The sequence below is a fragment of the Anoplophora glabripennis genome, unplaced genomic scaffold (assembly GCF_000390285.2).
Source record: "Anoplophora glabripennis isolate ALB-LARVAE unplaced genomic scaffold, Agla_2.0 scaffold53, whole genome shotgun sequence".
In the NCBI taxonomy this organism is placed as follows: Eukaryota; Metazoa; Arthropoda; class Insecta; order Coleoptera; family Cerambycidae; genus Anoplophora; species Anoplophora glabripennis.
Window position 1 is genome coordinate 601,639 of NW_019416376.1, and position 17,775 is coordinate 619,413.

A 17,775-nucleotide genomic window follows, 5' to 3' on the forward strand; every position below is an offset into this window, starting at 1 on the left:
CCTCTCTTTCGGAGTTACAGCCCCCTGAAGTCCGCCCCAAAGAATAATCTTTTTTTATATCTCAGAACCCTGTTGTTCAAAAATCAGTAAATTTGGTACACAGGGGTTTTATGGCATGTGGAATCTGAGTGGAACCTGATGTTGCTACGTTTTTTGGCGGGGGAATCTTTTCTGTTCATAGAAAAGATTTCTTTTAGGAATATTTGCACAACAAGAAGAACCTTACCTTGTCCTTATTACTATTTTAATTTTTAAAATTAAATTTTAAATTAAAATATTGAGTAAATGTTAAAAACCCTATTTTTATATAAGGACAAATATTTGTAAATGTCAAAAGGATTTAAAAATTTATTGTTTCGAAAATACTAAAATTGTGAGTATAAATATCCCGTGTACGAAAAGCAAAACAATAATATATGCCTTGACGTCAGTGCAGTGATATCATCCAAGTTTCGCTGTGATGATGAAACACTGAAAATCGTCACTGAAAATATTGGGTGTGAAAGCTACGTCTTTTAAAATTCTAAAAACTGAAAACATAATTTTTTCTTTGACGTTTCGTTACATAAAATAAATACCAAACATTGTTTAGCCACCAAAAATGTAGTTATTTTGATGAATAGAGTTTCATGACAATAATATTGATCTAAAATATGACATATATGTGTTACATATTAATTTTTGCTTTACTACCTATTTACTATTACTATTTCTCGCAAGAAATAAACCAGGCGTAAAAAAATAATTATAATCGGAACGATGTTATTGAAATATTATGATCTAGACTCTTTAGACATAGTGTCACTTCGAATATGAAAAAGCACTGTATTCGATATCATTATTCAAAGAAAAACTCGTTAGTGTACTTGGACTCTAACTAGTTCAGATGAAAATTTAAAAGAAAATTATAAGTAAACTTGAGCAGAACTCAAAAGTTCATCGATCTTATAGATCTCGTTCTCTGAAACAGTCTTCCTCATTTGGCAAACAATCAAGAATGTTCTTATAAGTACAAAGAGTTCATTCGAAGTTTATTGTTAATTTAGATCATCTTGTAATTTCCAGAAAAATTTGAAGCGTAAAATGTCTATATCTACAATGTGTCCTCTTGAAGGACTACCCACAATATTTTTTTAAATTATTTATGGTTTGTATGTGCTTCCAATAAGCTATCTTAAGATCTACGTATTTAAAAAAGTCACAAAGGTGGTTAGTCCTTGAACATCTTCATACAACTTCATCACCTTTTGTTAATCAAGTCCTGTTGTTTTCAGGAACCGAATTTTTCCGTTGCATTTCTGGAAAATATGGCACCACAGAGGAGACGATGAGTCTAATGTGTTCCACGCGATCTATTTATAACACACAGCCAACATGTGTTTTATTTAGAAAAAGTAGCCTGATTATTTCTAAGAATACGCGAGTATATTGACATGCCAGAAATCTGTTTATGTTTAGTGTAAATATTTTTTGTGCGGCGGACCATTATATCACGTTTATGTAGAAACATCGAAGTGCGAAATATACGTCTGATGCGCAAAATGCGTGCAAAAGGAGTACGATCTTGAGGAAAGTTATTGCTGTTTATTTAAAGATACGGAAGCTGAAGATTTTATTGACATTGGCAACAAAAATGATGAATAAAAATAGATTTTTTATTAATGTAAAACGCGTAAATCTATTGAACATTTTTTCAGCCATTTTTGAGCCAAGCTTACAATCAGTATTGATGAATACACATAAAGCTAGACTAAACAGTTAGATCAGTCCTACGAATTGCATTTTTTGTAACTATATATTTTTAATAATATTCAACACATTCAATAAATAATAGAAAATTGTAATACTCGGCACAATATATCAGTAAGGAAAAAATATTTAATTTTCAACTTACCTCATCTTAAAAGTAACATATGGGGTGTTCATTAATTCGACTATCAAACTTCTACGGGGTATTTCTTAGGAAAAATCAATACAAAAGTTTGAAATGAGCTTGGGGTTAATACACTCTTCTTACGAACATATAGCAATTTATGAAAATAGCCTGTTGTCAATGTCTGTTACCAAAAATAACACAATCATACACGAAAAATAAATATTTCTAAACACAACAGATGTAGTACAATAACACACTAAATATTATATTTCTGTTTTTTCCCTTTATGTTTTCCTTTTGTAATTGTCGTCTCCAATCGAAATACTTTCAGGTCTTTGTAGCAATTTTCCCAGAAAATTTTATTTTCCAAGAAAACAGTATATAGGTCACTGTACTCTATCTGAAAGACAGTGCTCTCTTTCATATGTTCACTGCAATGTGTAACGAAAATTGGGTTTTTAGGTGGTTTTGTTCGAATCTTAGCCGAATATTAAAATTCTTTTTGGACTAGTGCCAAATTCAAACAAATCAGCTGTCTTTCCTCACAGCTCACTTCCACAAACAAGTAATTTTACCTACATTAAGTTTTTTCTATGTTCGCTGTTCAGCAAAATCGTTTAGGGGAATAATAAATACCTAGATAACGTTATTCACACTATTTTAAACAAACTGAAAAATCATGTACTTAGAAATTTAAATATATTTTTCCTTGGATATTATATATTTTTATAAAAACACCTGCGTCGCAAAATTTGGCACAACAAATAATAGAAATTAACTCTTACTTAAATTATTTTTGCATTCTTTCCGAATGTCGAACCTTGCGGTTTTTTTTGTGAAGTACCTAATGTCAAAGTTGATTTATTAAAAATTAGAAGGATATAACAATACAAAAATAAATAAGTAAATGCTTAACAATGAGTTTATGTAAACAAGTTAACACTCTTGGACTTATCCTGTAGTTCATATGTTCGAAAATCGATTTGTTCTTTCTCGTAGATATATATATATATAGGGTCAACTACCTGTAGAGTTAAGGAAATGGGAGCATCGACATTGCTAACATGAGCTGGACAGCCTAGGAATGCCTTGTCATCAATTTTGGACAAGTGGACGGCAATAGCCATTTTAATCAGTCTGCATTAGAATCTGACACTGTAATTATCATTCAACAATAAAATTTAATNATATATATTGTCTACGTGTTATGTGTAACTAATTAATAAATTAAACTTATCCACATCAATTGCATTTAAGGGCAAAACACTAGATAAGTGTTTTCAAAACTTGCTTCCCATTTATTGCAAATATAATATTTATCGTCACATAAATTTTAGAAGCGCATATAAACACTAAAAAAAAGGTCACTGAAATAAGTCGTCACTGATTTGTTGGCTGTAGATCAAGAACACGGTACGACCACCTGTGAGTATGCTTATTTATATTTTTTTGGCATTCTGCCAAAACCATTGAACAGTAATAACGTATGATCTATAACTACAAATATTTTTCAAAAATTCTAAGGCAACTGTATAGTATTTAAGGTATATACACATCAGATATTTGAAGAAAAATGTAGGTATTGTAACATAATCCTTATAACAATATGTCAATTAAAAATATCACACCCATTACTATCACTAAGTAATGGTAGGAATGTGGTATAAATATAAGTAAAGAAAGGAAATAAGAGATCCAGATGATTGTTCTTAACAACCAGAAGGTATGCAATATACAAAAATATTCCTTCTATACAAAAGTAGCAGTCCAAGTATTTTATTAAGTTCTATTATATTAAAATTCCTTATGTGTTCAGGAGAACCTCAGGACTCTATTTTCCTCTCAGTCGAAGTGGGAGTAGTTTTCTGTCACGCACTTTCTTTGTTTCTGTAACGTTCGCTGCACTGTTCACGTTTACAGCCTTGTAATTCTCTCTGGATGTCTTCCAAGGTCTTGCCTTTCGTCTCAGGAACATAAAATACCACAAAGATCACACTTAGAAGACTGAGGGTGCCGTAAATCAAAAATGGCATGTACATCCCAAACCGCTCATTGGTGAAATAAAACACTTTGGCAGATAAAGTGGCAATAATGCTATAAAAGATAGTTCCTACACACAAAGCGATAGGTTTTATGTCTGTGGAGAACATCTCGCTCATCATGAGCAAAGGGATATTCCTTATGCCGATACTAATGAATACAACGTTGAAAAATAACGCTAATATGGGTATGATCGAGTAGCTCTCCAAGAAGAGGTCAGTGTTGTCTTTTATGTAGATGTAACTGCTTAACAGGTACAATGTCGTTGAGGATCCTATCAGGGACACTACCAGCAAAGGACGACGCCCGAAAATATCCACAATGAAGGAAGCGAAGAAAGCAACGCCCAACTGAAGACAAAAATAAATTATCGTCGCTACATTCGGAGAGATAATATCATCGGCTTGTTCGAAGATAGTCTTGCAGTAAAAAGTCAAGGCTGTTGTGCCGCAAAACTGTTGAACCGTTCTGAGACCGAATGCAACTGTCGCTGCTTTTCGGTTGGTACTGTTTAAAAATAAATCAAAAGCTGTAACTTTTCCTTGACACTGATTCAGGGCTTCTGTCAGTCTTTTTAGTTCTACCTCGCCGTTCTCCTTTCCTCGTAAGGTTTCTAGGGTCCTTTGAGCTTCATCTTTACGATGCTTCAATAAAAGGAATGATGGGCTCTCAGGCATCCATACAAACGTGCAGAACAGGATTATTGGGAAAATGCTGGCAACGAAAGCGGTTTGGTCGATGTCTAGGTAGTTTCCCAGGATGTTGATGAGAAGGATTCCAAATACTACACAGACCGGACAAAGAGAGGCCAGCATACCTAAAAAAAGTTAAAAAATACCTTCATTTCGCACATAATGAAAATTTTGACGGTATTGTACCTCTAACTTCAGGTTCTGCTATTTCTCCCAAATACATCGGAACCGTCGAAATCGACATCCCACTGGATAAACCTGCTATAAACCTTGCGACGTACAGCTCGACCACGGAACTAGCCAGAGCTATGAGCATCCACGAGACGAAAAGTGGTACAGCTGTGAAGAGGATGATCTTCTTTCTGCCTAATATGTCAGCAAGGCAACCCGTGAAGATGGCTCCGAAGATCGTTCCCGCCAGCAAGGTCACTGCTAACCACGACGCCTCTTCGGCGGTGATCTGGAATTTGTAGCTGCCTCTGACGAGGATAGGCAGTGACGGGGATGTCCATCCGAAATGCATTTCTGATGACAGGATGCATAACGTGCCTGCAACACGTTGAATCAGTCACATTTATTTCAATTAATTACATATGGGTAGATCATAATAAATAGCCTAAATTGTTTATTATAAATAGCCATTATAAATAGCCTAAATAGCCTAAAACAACACCTTGTATGTATATTTTATTGTCAACGATTTCTACAAAAGTTATCTTCTTACTAAGTTATTTCTGTGAACTATTACTGTAAAGTAACAAGTCGCGATAAAGGAAAAAATATATACATTGCATAAATTTTATCTCGCATTATGTTTGTAAACCCTAACCACCATTTAGTGCAGCGATAAGGAAAGAACTACTTAATTGAAATAAGTTCCTTTAAAATAAAGTAACAATAGAGCTGAGTTATTTATAATTTTTCCAATTTTGTACGGTTTAAGTGTTTTTATACTTACAGTTTATATGTTAAATGTTTATTTGTCAGTTAGTTCTAAGTTGCTTCTAAATTCGAATATCGATCGGTTCAAGCCATTGATTTTTTATTATTGTTTTTGCAACGAAAAAAGTATATAAAAATTATAAGCTTTTTAGTATGTGTCATCAAATCGATGCACATCTCGACTACATCTCACCTCAATGATGGGTAAATAATTATTGTATTTCTAGCAACGAGCACAAAAACACTTAGTTCGCCTTAACAACAGCAAATCAACAAAGCAGTTTTGAATTATATAACTATAGAATAGTAGATTAGCCTTGATCGAAATTACATCCCGTTTTTTTTGCTGTCCTTTACTACGATAATGTTTAAATTTTACATTACGTGGAAGAATTCATATTTTAAAGCTGCAATTGAATCAGTGGAAACCTTTTAAATGTACCTATAAAAATTGTCATTCGACATGGATACAAAATTCCGGCGTACTCATTTAATATACTTGCTTTTAAAAAACATATATTATTCTATGATTAGTTCTCTCATTTTGTACACTATTTTAAAAGTTATTAAGCTGATTTAAATAATTTTAAACATATTCCATATGGCGGACAAAAATATTAAAAAGATCTTCATAATCTCCAAATATTTGTTCATACAAACTTTCTTGGATCACTGATTACAATTATGAATTCAGAATCACGAAATTCAAAGTGGCTAATCAAATATGCACAAACATGTATGTATAATTATTGATTTTTTCTTTTTCGTTTTATTCAATGTAAATGTGTGTCATCTCATTTAAGGAGGTGGAGGGGAAAGGAGGGTGAGGGGGTTGGTCCGTTTAGGGTGGAAGCGATTCAGTATTGCTAGTAGGTACTAAAAAAAAATTTTCAGCCAAAAATAAATTAGGCCAAAAACCGGCCTCCTCCTCCTTTTAAATTATTTCACTAAATAGTTTTTAAATTTCCTATTTAAAAAAATTAAAAACAATTTTTTAAGTTTAACACTGTATTTTTTTAACGAAACATCCTAGATAAAAACTTTATACGAAAGACTCCCCTTAAAATTTGTGAATCACCCTAAATATAATTAATACAAAAACACAAAATTTATTTTCCATCAATAAAAATCTGTCTACTTTGCGAATTACATATTTTTTTAATTGAGGTACGTTTGTTAATAGCTTATTTCCTGGACATCCATTGACTAGATGGGTATTTGGACTATAATAATTATTGGCTTAGCCGTAACAAATGATTGTTTGTGGCCTCAGTTTTCAAACAAGTGATCCATTAAAATACAGGATACCTAAAGTTTATAAGTTTTTGAAATCAAGACAACTTTATTTATTTTGACATTTCTCACATAAATGCAATGTCGCTTCTTTAATTTGTTAATTAAATACCCATCTATCACTCATAACTCATACATCTTTTTTTAATAAGACACATTCGAGAAGCCAGATCTTGCTTCTTCCTATACCATTTTGAACCATTTGATATGAAATTAAAGCTAGAATATGAAAAGGTAATTCAAAGGTTGCCTTTGCTTACGAGTAGGTACATAGATTTATTTTTTGCTTTTCTTTACATTGTTTAGAGATGCTTTCGTTAAAGGTTACAATCTAGAACATTTGTTATAACTTATAACCTATATAATATAGGTATTATTTACGATAAAATCGTACATATCGTGAAGTTGACACCAACAGTGTTATTATATCTAACGATTAGGTAATTTTGTTTCTTTTTTTTTAACACTCGCGTACTGAATAGTAGATAATAATTCGTTATTATTACAATTTACGTGAGGTTCTCTTATTTAATGTTATTTTTATAATGGTTTATATCGCGATTAAGATAAAATCACAAAGCATTTTTACCATGCGATGTTACTAAAATAGGTAGATCAATTAAAGTATATATTTTAACTACTGTTTCGTATATTTAAACTAATATGTTCTAGAAATCCACAACAACAAAGTTACCAGTTATTATTGTTAAAATCATTGCTTTTTGTTTATGTGAATATAACAATTAATATATTTCTAAATAAAAATCAACATTTGTGAGAAAATCTTACATTAATTTTCAAAATATCCTTTCAGCTGATACGGGGAAGCATTTCTGGGAAATTTTGAGTATTAGTCAGAGCATTGTTTCTGTTTTACTCTTGTATTATAACGAAAATATGCTTTATTTGTAAAATACCTATCCACACTGGTAAATTTAATTCGTTACATATTTACACAAATTTCTTTTGGTGTCAGTTAACTTTGAAAAAACACTTAATCTCTCACTTGACCACTTTTTGCATCTAATAAATTAATTTCCCAATTAAATCTACTATCTTTTTTAAATCCCATTTAATTGTTTATTCTTATTTAGTTTGATATAAGAGTAATTTCTTTTTGTCTCTATCCCTAGGTACAATGTTTACAATTTGATTTAATAAACGAATTAGTTTATTTGACAGTTACAAAAAAATAAAAAAATGTATATCCAAGTACCACTTGGATTATTTTCTACTTCTATTTCAGGCAATTATTAATTACCAGCACGTCAATACAATCCTGAGATGATCACTTTAACCAAACCTTTTTTTTGAATGATAAAAAATCAAAGCCAGCACTAAACGCCCTTTGAATTGTTGGGGAAAACATCATTTAGCACTTACCTGTTATAGCTGCCAAATACTGATAGATCCTTGTTCCGAAGAGTACCTGGAAACTTATAAATTTCATTTCAACTACAAACTAACACCCGACGAATGGGAGCAAACAAGAAGTGACCACTACCGCTCGCAATGCAGTGAATTATTGTACACACTAACACATCTTCTACTGTTATGGTCAATTGTATGATAACATACCAATTCACTTACTAAAAATATCGTCGCACAATTATAACGATGCAATTTTTCTGATAATTCTAATTGCTAGGTATTTAAGGAATGCCTATGTACCAATATAAAACAAAGTCAGGTAGAGAGGGTACCTGGGTTTGGTATTTTATTAACCCCAACCTTCACAAGAAATTGTTGAAATGAGCCAATAAACCAGATTATAGTTAATTAAATGAATAAAATAATTAATTAGTGAAATTACAAATATTTATTATGTTTGTTAGGTTTACTCTTTTTCAATTAAATTAGAATTTTTTGATGTTATTACATTTGATGTTGAGTTCTTTCTGTAAAAAAATCCTATAGAAAATTATGATGCTAAATTTATATTGAAAAATTTGTTGAGAATGTTGTAGGATATTGTCATTTTTTTACTATTTTAAAAAAGTTATTTATAGATACAATAAAATGTATTGTTGTCTAGTTTCTAGGAAGATATGCATTATGTTAACAGCTTTGTCTATACAGAAAATGTAATTTAAACTCTAGTTAAATTTAAACTGATTAAATATTTGTTCTTAAAACTAACTCACCTTAATCCTATATTCCTTATTGGTGTATTTCCTTCCTAAGTTATTAGAGCCACATGGTATCTTTATTCCCCTCTTATTTGTTTGCGCCACCCACTAGCTTGTCTCCTCTTTTATATAAAAAATGGAATATTCGCTGTGCCTCCATCTGGGAATGCACAGCTTGTTTAACTTGGTCATTACTACAATTTTTTTATATTCAAAATCATCCTGCTCCAAGGGTTCAAAAAAGGATTATCTGATTATTCAATTATCTGATTTATTTTAAACGTTCTTAGGTCAACTTGAGTAAAATCAAAATAAAAAAGAAGATTGTTTCTCTCCATTTTCTATTATTATTAATTAATTAGACACTAACTGACAATAAACAAACTATGCTGCATGCTAAAAAAATTAAAAAGAAAAATCCGATCGTGAGGTACATTTATATCACTCACAATAGGACGAGTGTTACATACATTTTATTATTGTGGTGTAGAATACACGAAATTAGTTTTCACTTACGTATACACCTAATATAAAGTATGAATTCGTATATGTATTTAGTTCAATAATTAAATAAAACTTATAACATTTTTCTTTAATTATATGTTTACGAGTAAATATCATAGAATTTATCAGACACGTGATTTTATCAATAATTTAGGGACAACATGCAATTTTTCATTAATATGTTCGACACTGAATTGTTAAACACAGCAAACTTGGCTTCCAATTTTTCAATTTCGGTAAAGTCTAGAGTATTTACATCCCTTAAAAACCCTTCACAACGTTCTTTCACAAAAACCTTGTCACTTTCTGATGAAATCTTTTCTATATCGTATAATACGTGACGGCACTGCTTGTCAAGTCTCTGCTTGCAACGCACAAAGTTTTCAAAAACATCATCCTGAATTTTATGTTTCCTAGCATCTTCAAGAGATAACTTAATTTTTCTCTCACTTAAACGAAACTGCCCCATAGTTACCACTAACTTGTTGTTTCTACCTGTAGATTTCTCCCTAGCTGTTATAGTCAAGATACCATCTTCGTCCAGATGAAAATGTACGGAAAACTCAACGTCCCCAGCACGTTTTTTTGGAATGTTCGTAATTGAGAACTCGCCTAATTTATTGTTGTAAATTGTGTTTTTCCTCTCGCCTTCGTAAATTGAAAATGTTATTATACTTTGATTATTAAAAGACGTTACTAAATTACTGGAAACCTCAATTGGCAAGCGAGAATTTTTTGGTATACAGAAGTTCATTAGATTCCCGGTTTCATTAACCCCCAGAGACATAGGTGTAACTTCAGTAACTCTATATTTTTCCAAATTTTGACAGTCGCCTAAGAGGAAGGCAGCGTGTATGCTCGCTCCGGCTGCCACCGCTTCGTCCGGATTCAAATCCGTCTTGATCTTCTCGGAGCCAAAGTAATCGTTCAGACTTTCCCGTATTTTGGGTATTCTCGTTGACCCTCCCACCAAAATAACTTCGTCTATATCAGATTTCTTCAAGTCTGAGTCTTCTAGACACAACTTCACCACGTCAAGGGCTCGTTGGAATATACACTCGTTGATCTCCTCGAACTTTGCCCTTTTCATAAATATACTGAGATCTGAATTCCCATCGTACCTATCCAGGAACAATGTAAATTCCTCATTCGTTGACAGTTTTTTCTTTAAATTGGCACACATGCAACTCAGTCTTCGCCTGAACTTCTTGCCTGCAAAGTTATCGTTATTCATGTCTAAGAAGTCTTTGTAAAAATGTTCAAACAAAGCTTCGTCAAAGTTCCGGCCCCCTAGAAGTGTGTCACCATACACAGCTCTCACTTCAAATACGTTTCGGTTAACTTTTATCAGCGAGACATCTAGAGTCCCCCCACCAAAATCAAAAACTAGTACGTTTGAATTGGTTCTCAATTTATCGGAAACATAGTGGACAGCAGCAGCTGTTGGCTCTGTTATCAGTTTCAGGACAGTAAGTCCTGCCAGTTCCGCAGCCGCCTTCGTAGCTTTTCTTTGTGCGTTGCTGAAATAGGCAGGGACTGAAATAACTGCTTTAGTGATGTCTTCTCCCAGATACTCGCAGGCTGTGCGCCGCAGATATTTTAGAACTTCCGCGCTCACCTCTTCGGGCTTCTTGATGACTGTTTCACCGGAAACTTCTATTTCGAAGGCAGCTTGGTCGTCGTTTCCTCGAACCAGCGAAAAGTGTATCTCGTTGGAATTAGTGTACCTTGAAATGAATTCGTCATCGTATTTTCTCCCAATTATACGTTTGGCATCTAGAAAAAAAATGTTTCATTGATAATTTGAGGATAACTGCATAATTAAATTCGCATCTTATCTTATTTATTATGAAAAGCCTTGTCTAAGAAGCAGTTCCCTCCATAGTGGCCTACAATCAACAACTAGTACCGTTCTTACACGAAGCAACATTGAATAACAAGCAAATTTATCTTATTTTTTCTCCCCTACAATCTGCGATAGATCTATGTTCACATAATATTAAAATACCCTGTATATTAATTTAATTTTTATATCTCACCTAAAAGGCCGTTCTTCGGACATTGCGTTAGCAACTCATCAGCTATTTGACCTACAGAGGGCACCCCTGTTCTAGGGTTGAAGTAAACAATAGAAGGAGTAAGTCTGTCACCTTCTGCATTTGGAATAAGTTCAGGTCTGCCCCGTCTGTAAACCGATGCACAGGAAAAGGTTGTTCCAAGATCGATACCAATGGCTGGTGCGTTGGACATCTAAAATATATTCATCGAAATAACTTACTGGATGTAAATACGAAACATTGATAAAACTGAAACTTTTACAATTTCGTCCTCGAACGCCTTACAGACATATAACTATCTGCCAGAAAAGCATATTTGCGTGTAAGTTTGCCAAAATGTTGCAGCCCATTTAACTCGTCAAGAGCAACCATTTTTTTTCGAAATCTTTTTGGTTTTTGGATAATTGCGTAATATAATTGTTTAAAATATGAAACTTTTTTTACTAAAATTTGTTAGACAAAACTTGTTTTTTTTTAGTTAGATACGTGGTTAAAATATTGGTACTTCATCCCGAGACATCCTCTTGATTTATGCAAATACTATTGATATACATCAAATGGAATTTTTTGGCAGTTTTTGATGATAAGCGTTTGAGCTTACAGTATGTTTCTTGGGCAGTACGTGTTGGCATATTCCTGAATTTGAATTAAAACAATAACAAGTAAAAGAGAAGAAAAACGATACATAATCACTTATTCTATGTTGTCCAAAAGACATTTAAAAATCCTTAGTTTTCAGTAACCATATAACTTTCTTGGGAAGCACAGTTAGGCAATCCATTATTTGTTATTATTTTACATCCAAATATTTATTTTATATAATATTTTTAAAATTATTAGTTATTTCTGAAGTCTGATTTTTTGTGTATGTATTAAAAATTGTACCTACTTCATTTTTAATTTCATTACTTACTATACGGGAAATTCAATTGCAGCTTATTATGTTTATTTCAACTATTTATTATAATGATTAAATTATTTACATCAGAAAACAGCATTTAAGTATCTAAATATAAGTCAGTTTTATATTCTCTGGCAATATTTACTTAATGTCTTTAAATTTGGCTATATTGTTGAAAGCATTCATATACATATTTACGGAAAACTTACCGTAAGCTGTTTAAAACAAAAATACTTCACAACATACAAACGAAGCAAAGTGTTTTTACTACCACATAAAAAATAATATTATCTGGAACTAAAAATCTATACAAACTGCAAAGATAAATTACAAAACGAATAGATGAAATGAAGCATGTACGTTGTTATTACAAGACCCAAGATACACTGAGCACTGAGCTCTGTCAGACCACGTTTATCTCAACTGAGTGGAATACCATTATATTTATCTACACAGTTAAAGATAAGGAAACCTAACCAGCAAGATTGCTTTTTTAATAATCCCATTACTAGGAAATTAATTTATCGGCATCAATGAAAATATAGCATATTTGATTCTTTTAGCTCATCAATTTTCGTCGATAATATGCATAATATACATTTTTTCTGTAATAGAACTTAAAATACATATGTGCATAGATGATCCTCTATTTTTATTGTTATTTAAGTGTCTAATAAATATGGAACTTCCTTATTATTGATTAGAAGTAAATGAAACAAATACTTCTTTATTACATGTAGCGTTATATTGAATATTGTTTTGTATGCTATTTTTATAATTACTCATTTTGCTAAAAAATACATTTATTTTGTCTTCAGCTTTTGAAATATCGTTCATCTGCTGTTTCAATCTGAATAAGTATGAACAATTAAATGAAACTTAAAAACTTGTTTCCCACTCTAGGAACAAACGAACAAACGATGTTTCTGAGGCTAAAGAAAAAAGCTATTATAAAAACCTCATAAGTGATTAAGTTTAATCCACTTTCTCTTATCATTCTCTGTTAAGAAGTAAACAACATTTCAGGTCATATTGATAACAATAGATAACAGATATACATAAAATAAATGCTTAAGAATCGTTCGGGGAATACCTAATTACGATAAAGGTTCAGAGTTGCAAAGGTTTGCACAGTTGATTCAATAGTGTCTCTGCTGCCGCTCAGTTCGTGTTTATACGTTCAGCAAACAAGGTAAATATTATTTCTTTGATTATTTACTTGCATAATAAATGCTTAGGCCAATGAAAAAAGTGTATAATAGAAATAAGTGTATAATTTTTTATTTAGTTATTTTTTAATAAAAAAATTTAATATTAATTTATTATTTTGTTTTCCTATGTCCTCGGTTTAGACTTCGTGACGTTTTGAAAGACATATAACCCATTTTCAGAAGTCACTCTAAAAGTAGAAATTAAGGCCTCTGGCCGGTATGTACATTTACTGTGTGTAATGATCCCTGTCGTTGCAGTGACGTTCCGATCTTTGATTTTTAAGTCTTTACTAAATAACTTAGGTTATTGGTCTTTGACGAAATTATTTCGACTCTTCAGGATTTCTATCACCTTTCTGCTGCAACTTGGCTGAAGTCTCACCAGAACGTTGATATTAGTATCAACCGTATTAATATTGCGCTTCCCTAAAACACGACTTACTTTATTTGTATATTCTTTCATATACAGGGTGGGCCACTAGTAACGCCTCGGTCGCTAGGGACCAAACGGCAAATGTTACAGAAACCTGTTTAGGTGGGTATGTGTAGATTGATTACGGCTACATTTTAAAAATATTTTGAAATATAGGGTGTCCAGGAAAAGCGTACCATATCAAAGTTATGTATTTTTAAATGGAACACCCTTTATTTTACTGCATTTTTGAAAGCACCGTAAAAAAATAGGTGCACTTTATTAAAGGTTTTGCATACCTAGGATTTATTGTTTGTGAGATATTTCAATTTTAGTGAAAATGCAGGCATAGCGTAGAAATTTAATATTAGCAATAAAAATAAAGAAGTCCATTACGGTGAGGTCTGGACACCTACGTGGCCACTGACATGTACCATTCCTACTTATCCATTTATTATTAAATTTTCGATTTAAATAATTTCTCACTGAATATGAAAATTTTGCAGGTGCGCCATCTAATTGAATCTTCATTTTTCTCAATATATTTAAAGAGACGTCATCAAGAAGAACCCAAACTAATTCCATAAAGACCTCGATAAAGACACGTGGATACATCTTACAAAAAAATTCGATAAAAAACGAAACGGCACAAATATCTCCAATACCGTTAGAGACAGATATAGGGAACCTATACACAGTTTGAAAGATTTTTAAATTTCCTAACTCCCAAAGTAAAAATATATACCGGGTGTCCCATTTAAAATAACCAAGTTATTGCTGTTTAAAGTTGAGAGAAGTATTCGGCAGTTTTTTGAGCACCCTGCATAATACTAAGTGACGACAAATATAATAATTTATAACTTCAAGGGTCTAAAATAGACCCTCCAAAGCTGCTTCTTTAAAATTATTTTTTTATTGCAAATATTAAATTTCTACGCTAAGCCTGCATTTTCACTAACATTGAAATATCTTACAAACCGTAAGTCCTGGGTATGCAGAACCTTTAATAAAGTTCACCTATTTTTTATGGTGCTTTCAAAAATGCAGTAAAATACAGGGTGTTCCATTTAAAAATACATAAGTTTGATATGGTACGCTTTTCCTGGACACCCTGTATATTTCAAAATATTTTTAAATTGTAGCCGTAATCAACCTACACATACCCACCTAAACAGGTTTCTGTAATATTTGCCGTTTGGTCCCTAGCGACCGAGGCGTTACTGGTGGCCCACCCTGTATAGGAGATAGGCGGAGAAGGGTTAAGATTATACCATAAATATTTTTTAGATGCCTAGCACTCCAGCTATTGGAATTTATCGGTAGACAATATGATGACGAATTTGTTTCGAGATACGTAAAAAGAAATCAGGAACATTTTTCCCTGGTTCCTGCTCCGGATGGACAAGTAGCTTTTGAAATAGAAGTCTTAAATAATAAAATTATTAAGAGTCCGGAAGAAGTTAGTGCCGAAGTTGTGAAATACCTCAAGAACGCAGCTAGTGTCTATTTAGGAGAAAACATTACTAAGGCTGTAGTTTCTGTGCCTGCCTACTTCAGCAATGCTCAAAGAAAAGCTACCAAGCAAGCAGCAGAGATGGCTGGTTTAAATGTCTTAAAGTTAATAACAGAACCCACTGCTGCTGCTATCCATTACCTTTCCGATAAACACAGAAGTGATTCCAACATATTGACGTTTGATTTTGGTGGAGGAACACTGGATGTTTCTCTGATAAACGTTAAAGATAACACATTTGAGGTGAAAGCCGTTTATGGTGATACATTGCTTGGGGGTAGAGATTTTGACAAAATTCTGTTTCAATATTTTTGTAAAAATTTCTTTGATAATAAAAAATATTTAACAAACAGGTTCAAACGAAGATTACATAATATGTGTATCCACTTGAAGAAAAATTTATCATTCAGGGAAGAATTTACATATTTCTTAGATCAATATGATGGAAATTCCGATCTTGTCATATCTATGTCACGGATGAAATTTGAGGAAATAAGCAATGATATTTTTAGTAGAATAATGGACGTGGTGGAATTATGTTTGGAAGATTCAGATCTATCTAAATCAGATATAGACGAAATTATTTTAGTGGGAGGGTCTACTAGGATACCAAAAATTAAAGAAATGTTAACCTCTTACTTTGGAGTTGAGAAAATCAAGATGGACCTAAATCCGGATGAAGCGGCTTTTGTTTTGGCAGGACATCATGACATGGAAAAGTATAAGGTAATTGAAGTAACTCCTTTATCGCTTGGCGTTGATGTAAATCAAAATCGGATGTTGTTTTTGATACCTAGAAATTCTCCTCTACCCGCTAAAGCTTCTCAGCATACGAAAACAGCTTTTAATTACCAGACTTTAGCAGAATTCACTGTTTACGAAGGTGAAAGGAAAATTACTACTTACAATAATATGCTCGGAAAAATGACAATAACAGGTTTGCCTAAAAAACGAGCAGGCGATGTCGCATTTTCTGTAAATTTTGATTTGGACGAAGATGGCATACTAAGTGTATCAGCCACAGAGACTTCTACCGGTAATAGCAATAAGTTGGTGGTAACAATGGGACACTTCCGATTAAGCGACAGGAAAATTAAATCCTCACTCGAAGACGCAAAGAAACACAAAACTTAAGACGATGTTTTCGAAAATTTTTTTGATCTCAAATCTCCATTTCATGTATATTGTCATCGAGTACTTTACGACATAAACAAAATTTCTTTAGAAACAGACAAAAATTTCGTGAAAGAACGTTGCGAAAATTTTTTAACAGATTCGGATATCCTGGATTTTAACGAAATTGAGAAACTAGAAACCATGTTTGCAGAACATTACGCATCGATATCTCATATATTAAAGAGAAATTCGATGTTGGTGTTAACAGATACACTATAAAAAAATATTTAAAAAAAGAATGTTGAAACCAACTTTTATTCGCTATACTAAATTTCACAGTAAATATACAGGGTGTTAGTAAATAAGTGCGACAAATTTCAGGGGGTGATTCTACATGAGAAAATAATGGCAGTTTGCTTATAAACGTATGTCCGCAAATAATTCGTTTTCCGAGTTACAAAGTTTTTTTAAAAACCGACGATTTAATTTATTGCTCTGAGACCGGTCGAAATGTGTAATTGAAATTTGGTGGGTTTTAAGAGGTAGTTATTGCGCATTTTTTGACACGCAATATTTGAAACTTATTTTCAGCATCAGTTTTCCGTATTTTTTGTCACAAATTAAACGAGGAATTCAAAAATGATTTTTAATTTGTAATATCTCAATGGCGTACCATTTTTTTCTTTAAAAAAATTGAGACGCCAATGATGAACATAAAATTCTTAATTGCGTGTCAAAAAATGCGCAATAACTACCTCTTAAAACCTACCAAATTTCATTTGCACATCTCGACCGGTTTCAGAGCAATAAATTAAATCGTCAGTTTTTAAGACTTTGACAACCCGTATCTCGGAAAAGAATGATTTGCGGACATACGTTTATAAGCAAACTGCCATTATTTTTTCATGTAGAATCGCCCCCTGAAATTTGTCGCACTTATTTACTAACACCCTGTATTGAATAGTGACACTTATGCTTATAAATTAAACAATGTTTTAAACAGGTAAAATACATAATTAATAAAATTAAATATCATATTTTGATATATGAGTTATTTCGTTTTCTGGAAATATCTGTTTTAGTTGATGT

The 17,775-nt window shown here is 32.4% G+C and overlaps 4 protein-coding genes across 4 annotated transcripts; 2 read left to right on the top strand and 2 right to left on the bottom strand.

The window, feature by feature from the left end:
- Positions 1 to 3,713: 3,713 nt before the first annotated feature.
- Positions 3,714 to 8,297, bottom strand: LOC108905524 (facilitated trehalose transporter Tret1-like). Its single transcript, XM_023454330.1, has 3 exons — positions 8,227 to 8,297; positions 4,795 to 5,157; positions 3,714 to 4,733 (listed from the first exon to the last, which is right to left on the bottom strand). Exons 1-3 carry the CDS (start codon positions 8,291 to 8,293, stop codon positions 3,745 to 3,747), a joined length of 1,419 nt encoding a protein of 472 aa, XP_023310098.1. The 5' UTR covers positions 8,294 to 8,297; the 3' UTR covers positions 3,714 to 3,744.
- A 1,013-nt stretch (positions 8,298 to 9,310) lies between these two features.
- Positions 9,311 to 12,827, bottom strand: LOC108905542 (heat shock 70 kDa protein). The gene is made up of 3 exons (XM_018708479.1): positions 12,644 to 12,827; positions 11,516 to 11,726; positions 9,311 to 11,252 (listed from the first exon to the last, which is right to left on the bottom strand). The coding sequence occupies exons 2-3, from the start codon at positions 11,724 to 11,726 to the stop codon at positions 9,619 to 9,621; spliced, it is 1,845 nt and encodes a 614-aa protein (XP_018563995.1). The 5' UTR covers positions 12,644 to 12,827; the 3' UTR covers positions 9,311 to 9,618.
- On the top strand, positions 12,138 to 15,888 carry LOC108905525 (78 kDa glucose-regulated protein-like; the record flags this gene model as incomplete). The annotated part of the gene is made up of 2 exons (XM_023454335.1): positions 12,138 to 12,151; positions 15,345 to 15,888. Coding segments are annotated over exons 1-2 (558 nt in total), but the record flags the coding sequence as incomplete, so codon positions are not given.
- A 57-nt stretch (positions 15,889 to 15,945) lies between these two features.
- On the top strand, positions 15,946 to 17,063 carry LOC111691464 (78 kDa glucose-regulated protein homolog). The gene has a single exon (XM_023454336.1). It carries the CDS (start codon positions 15,946 to 15,948, stop codon positions 16,702 to 16,704), a length of 759 nt encoding a protein of 252 aa, XP_023310104.1. The 3' UTR covers positions 16,705 to 17,063.
- Positions 17,064 to 17,775: the final 712 nt, after the last annotated feature.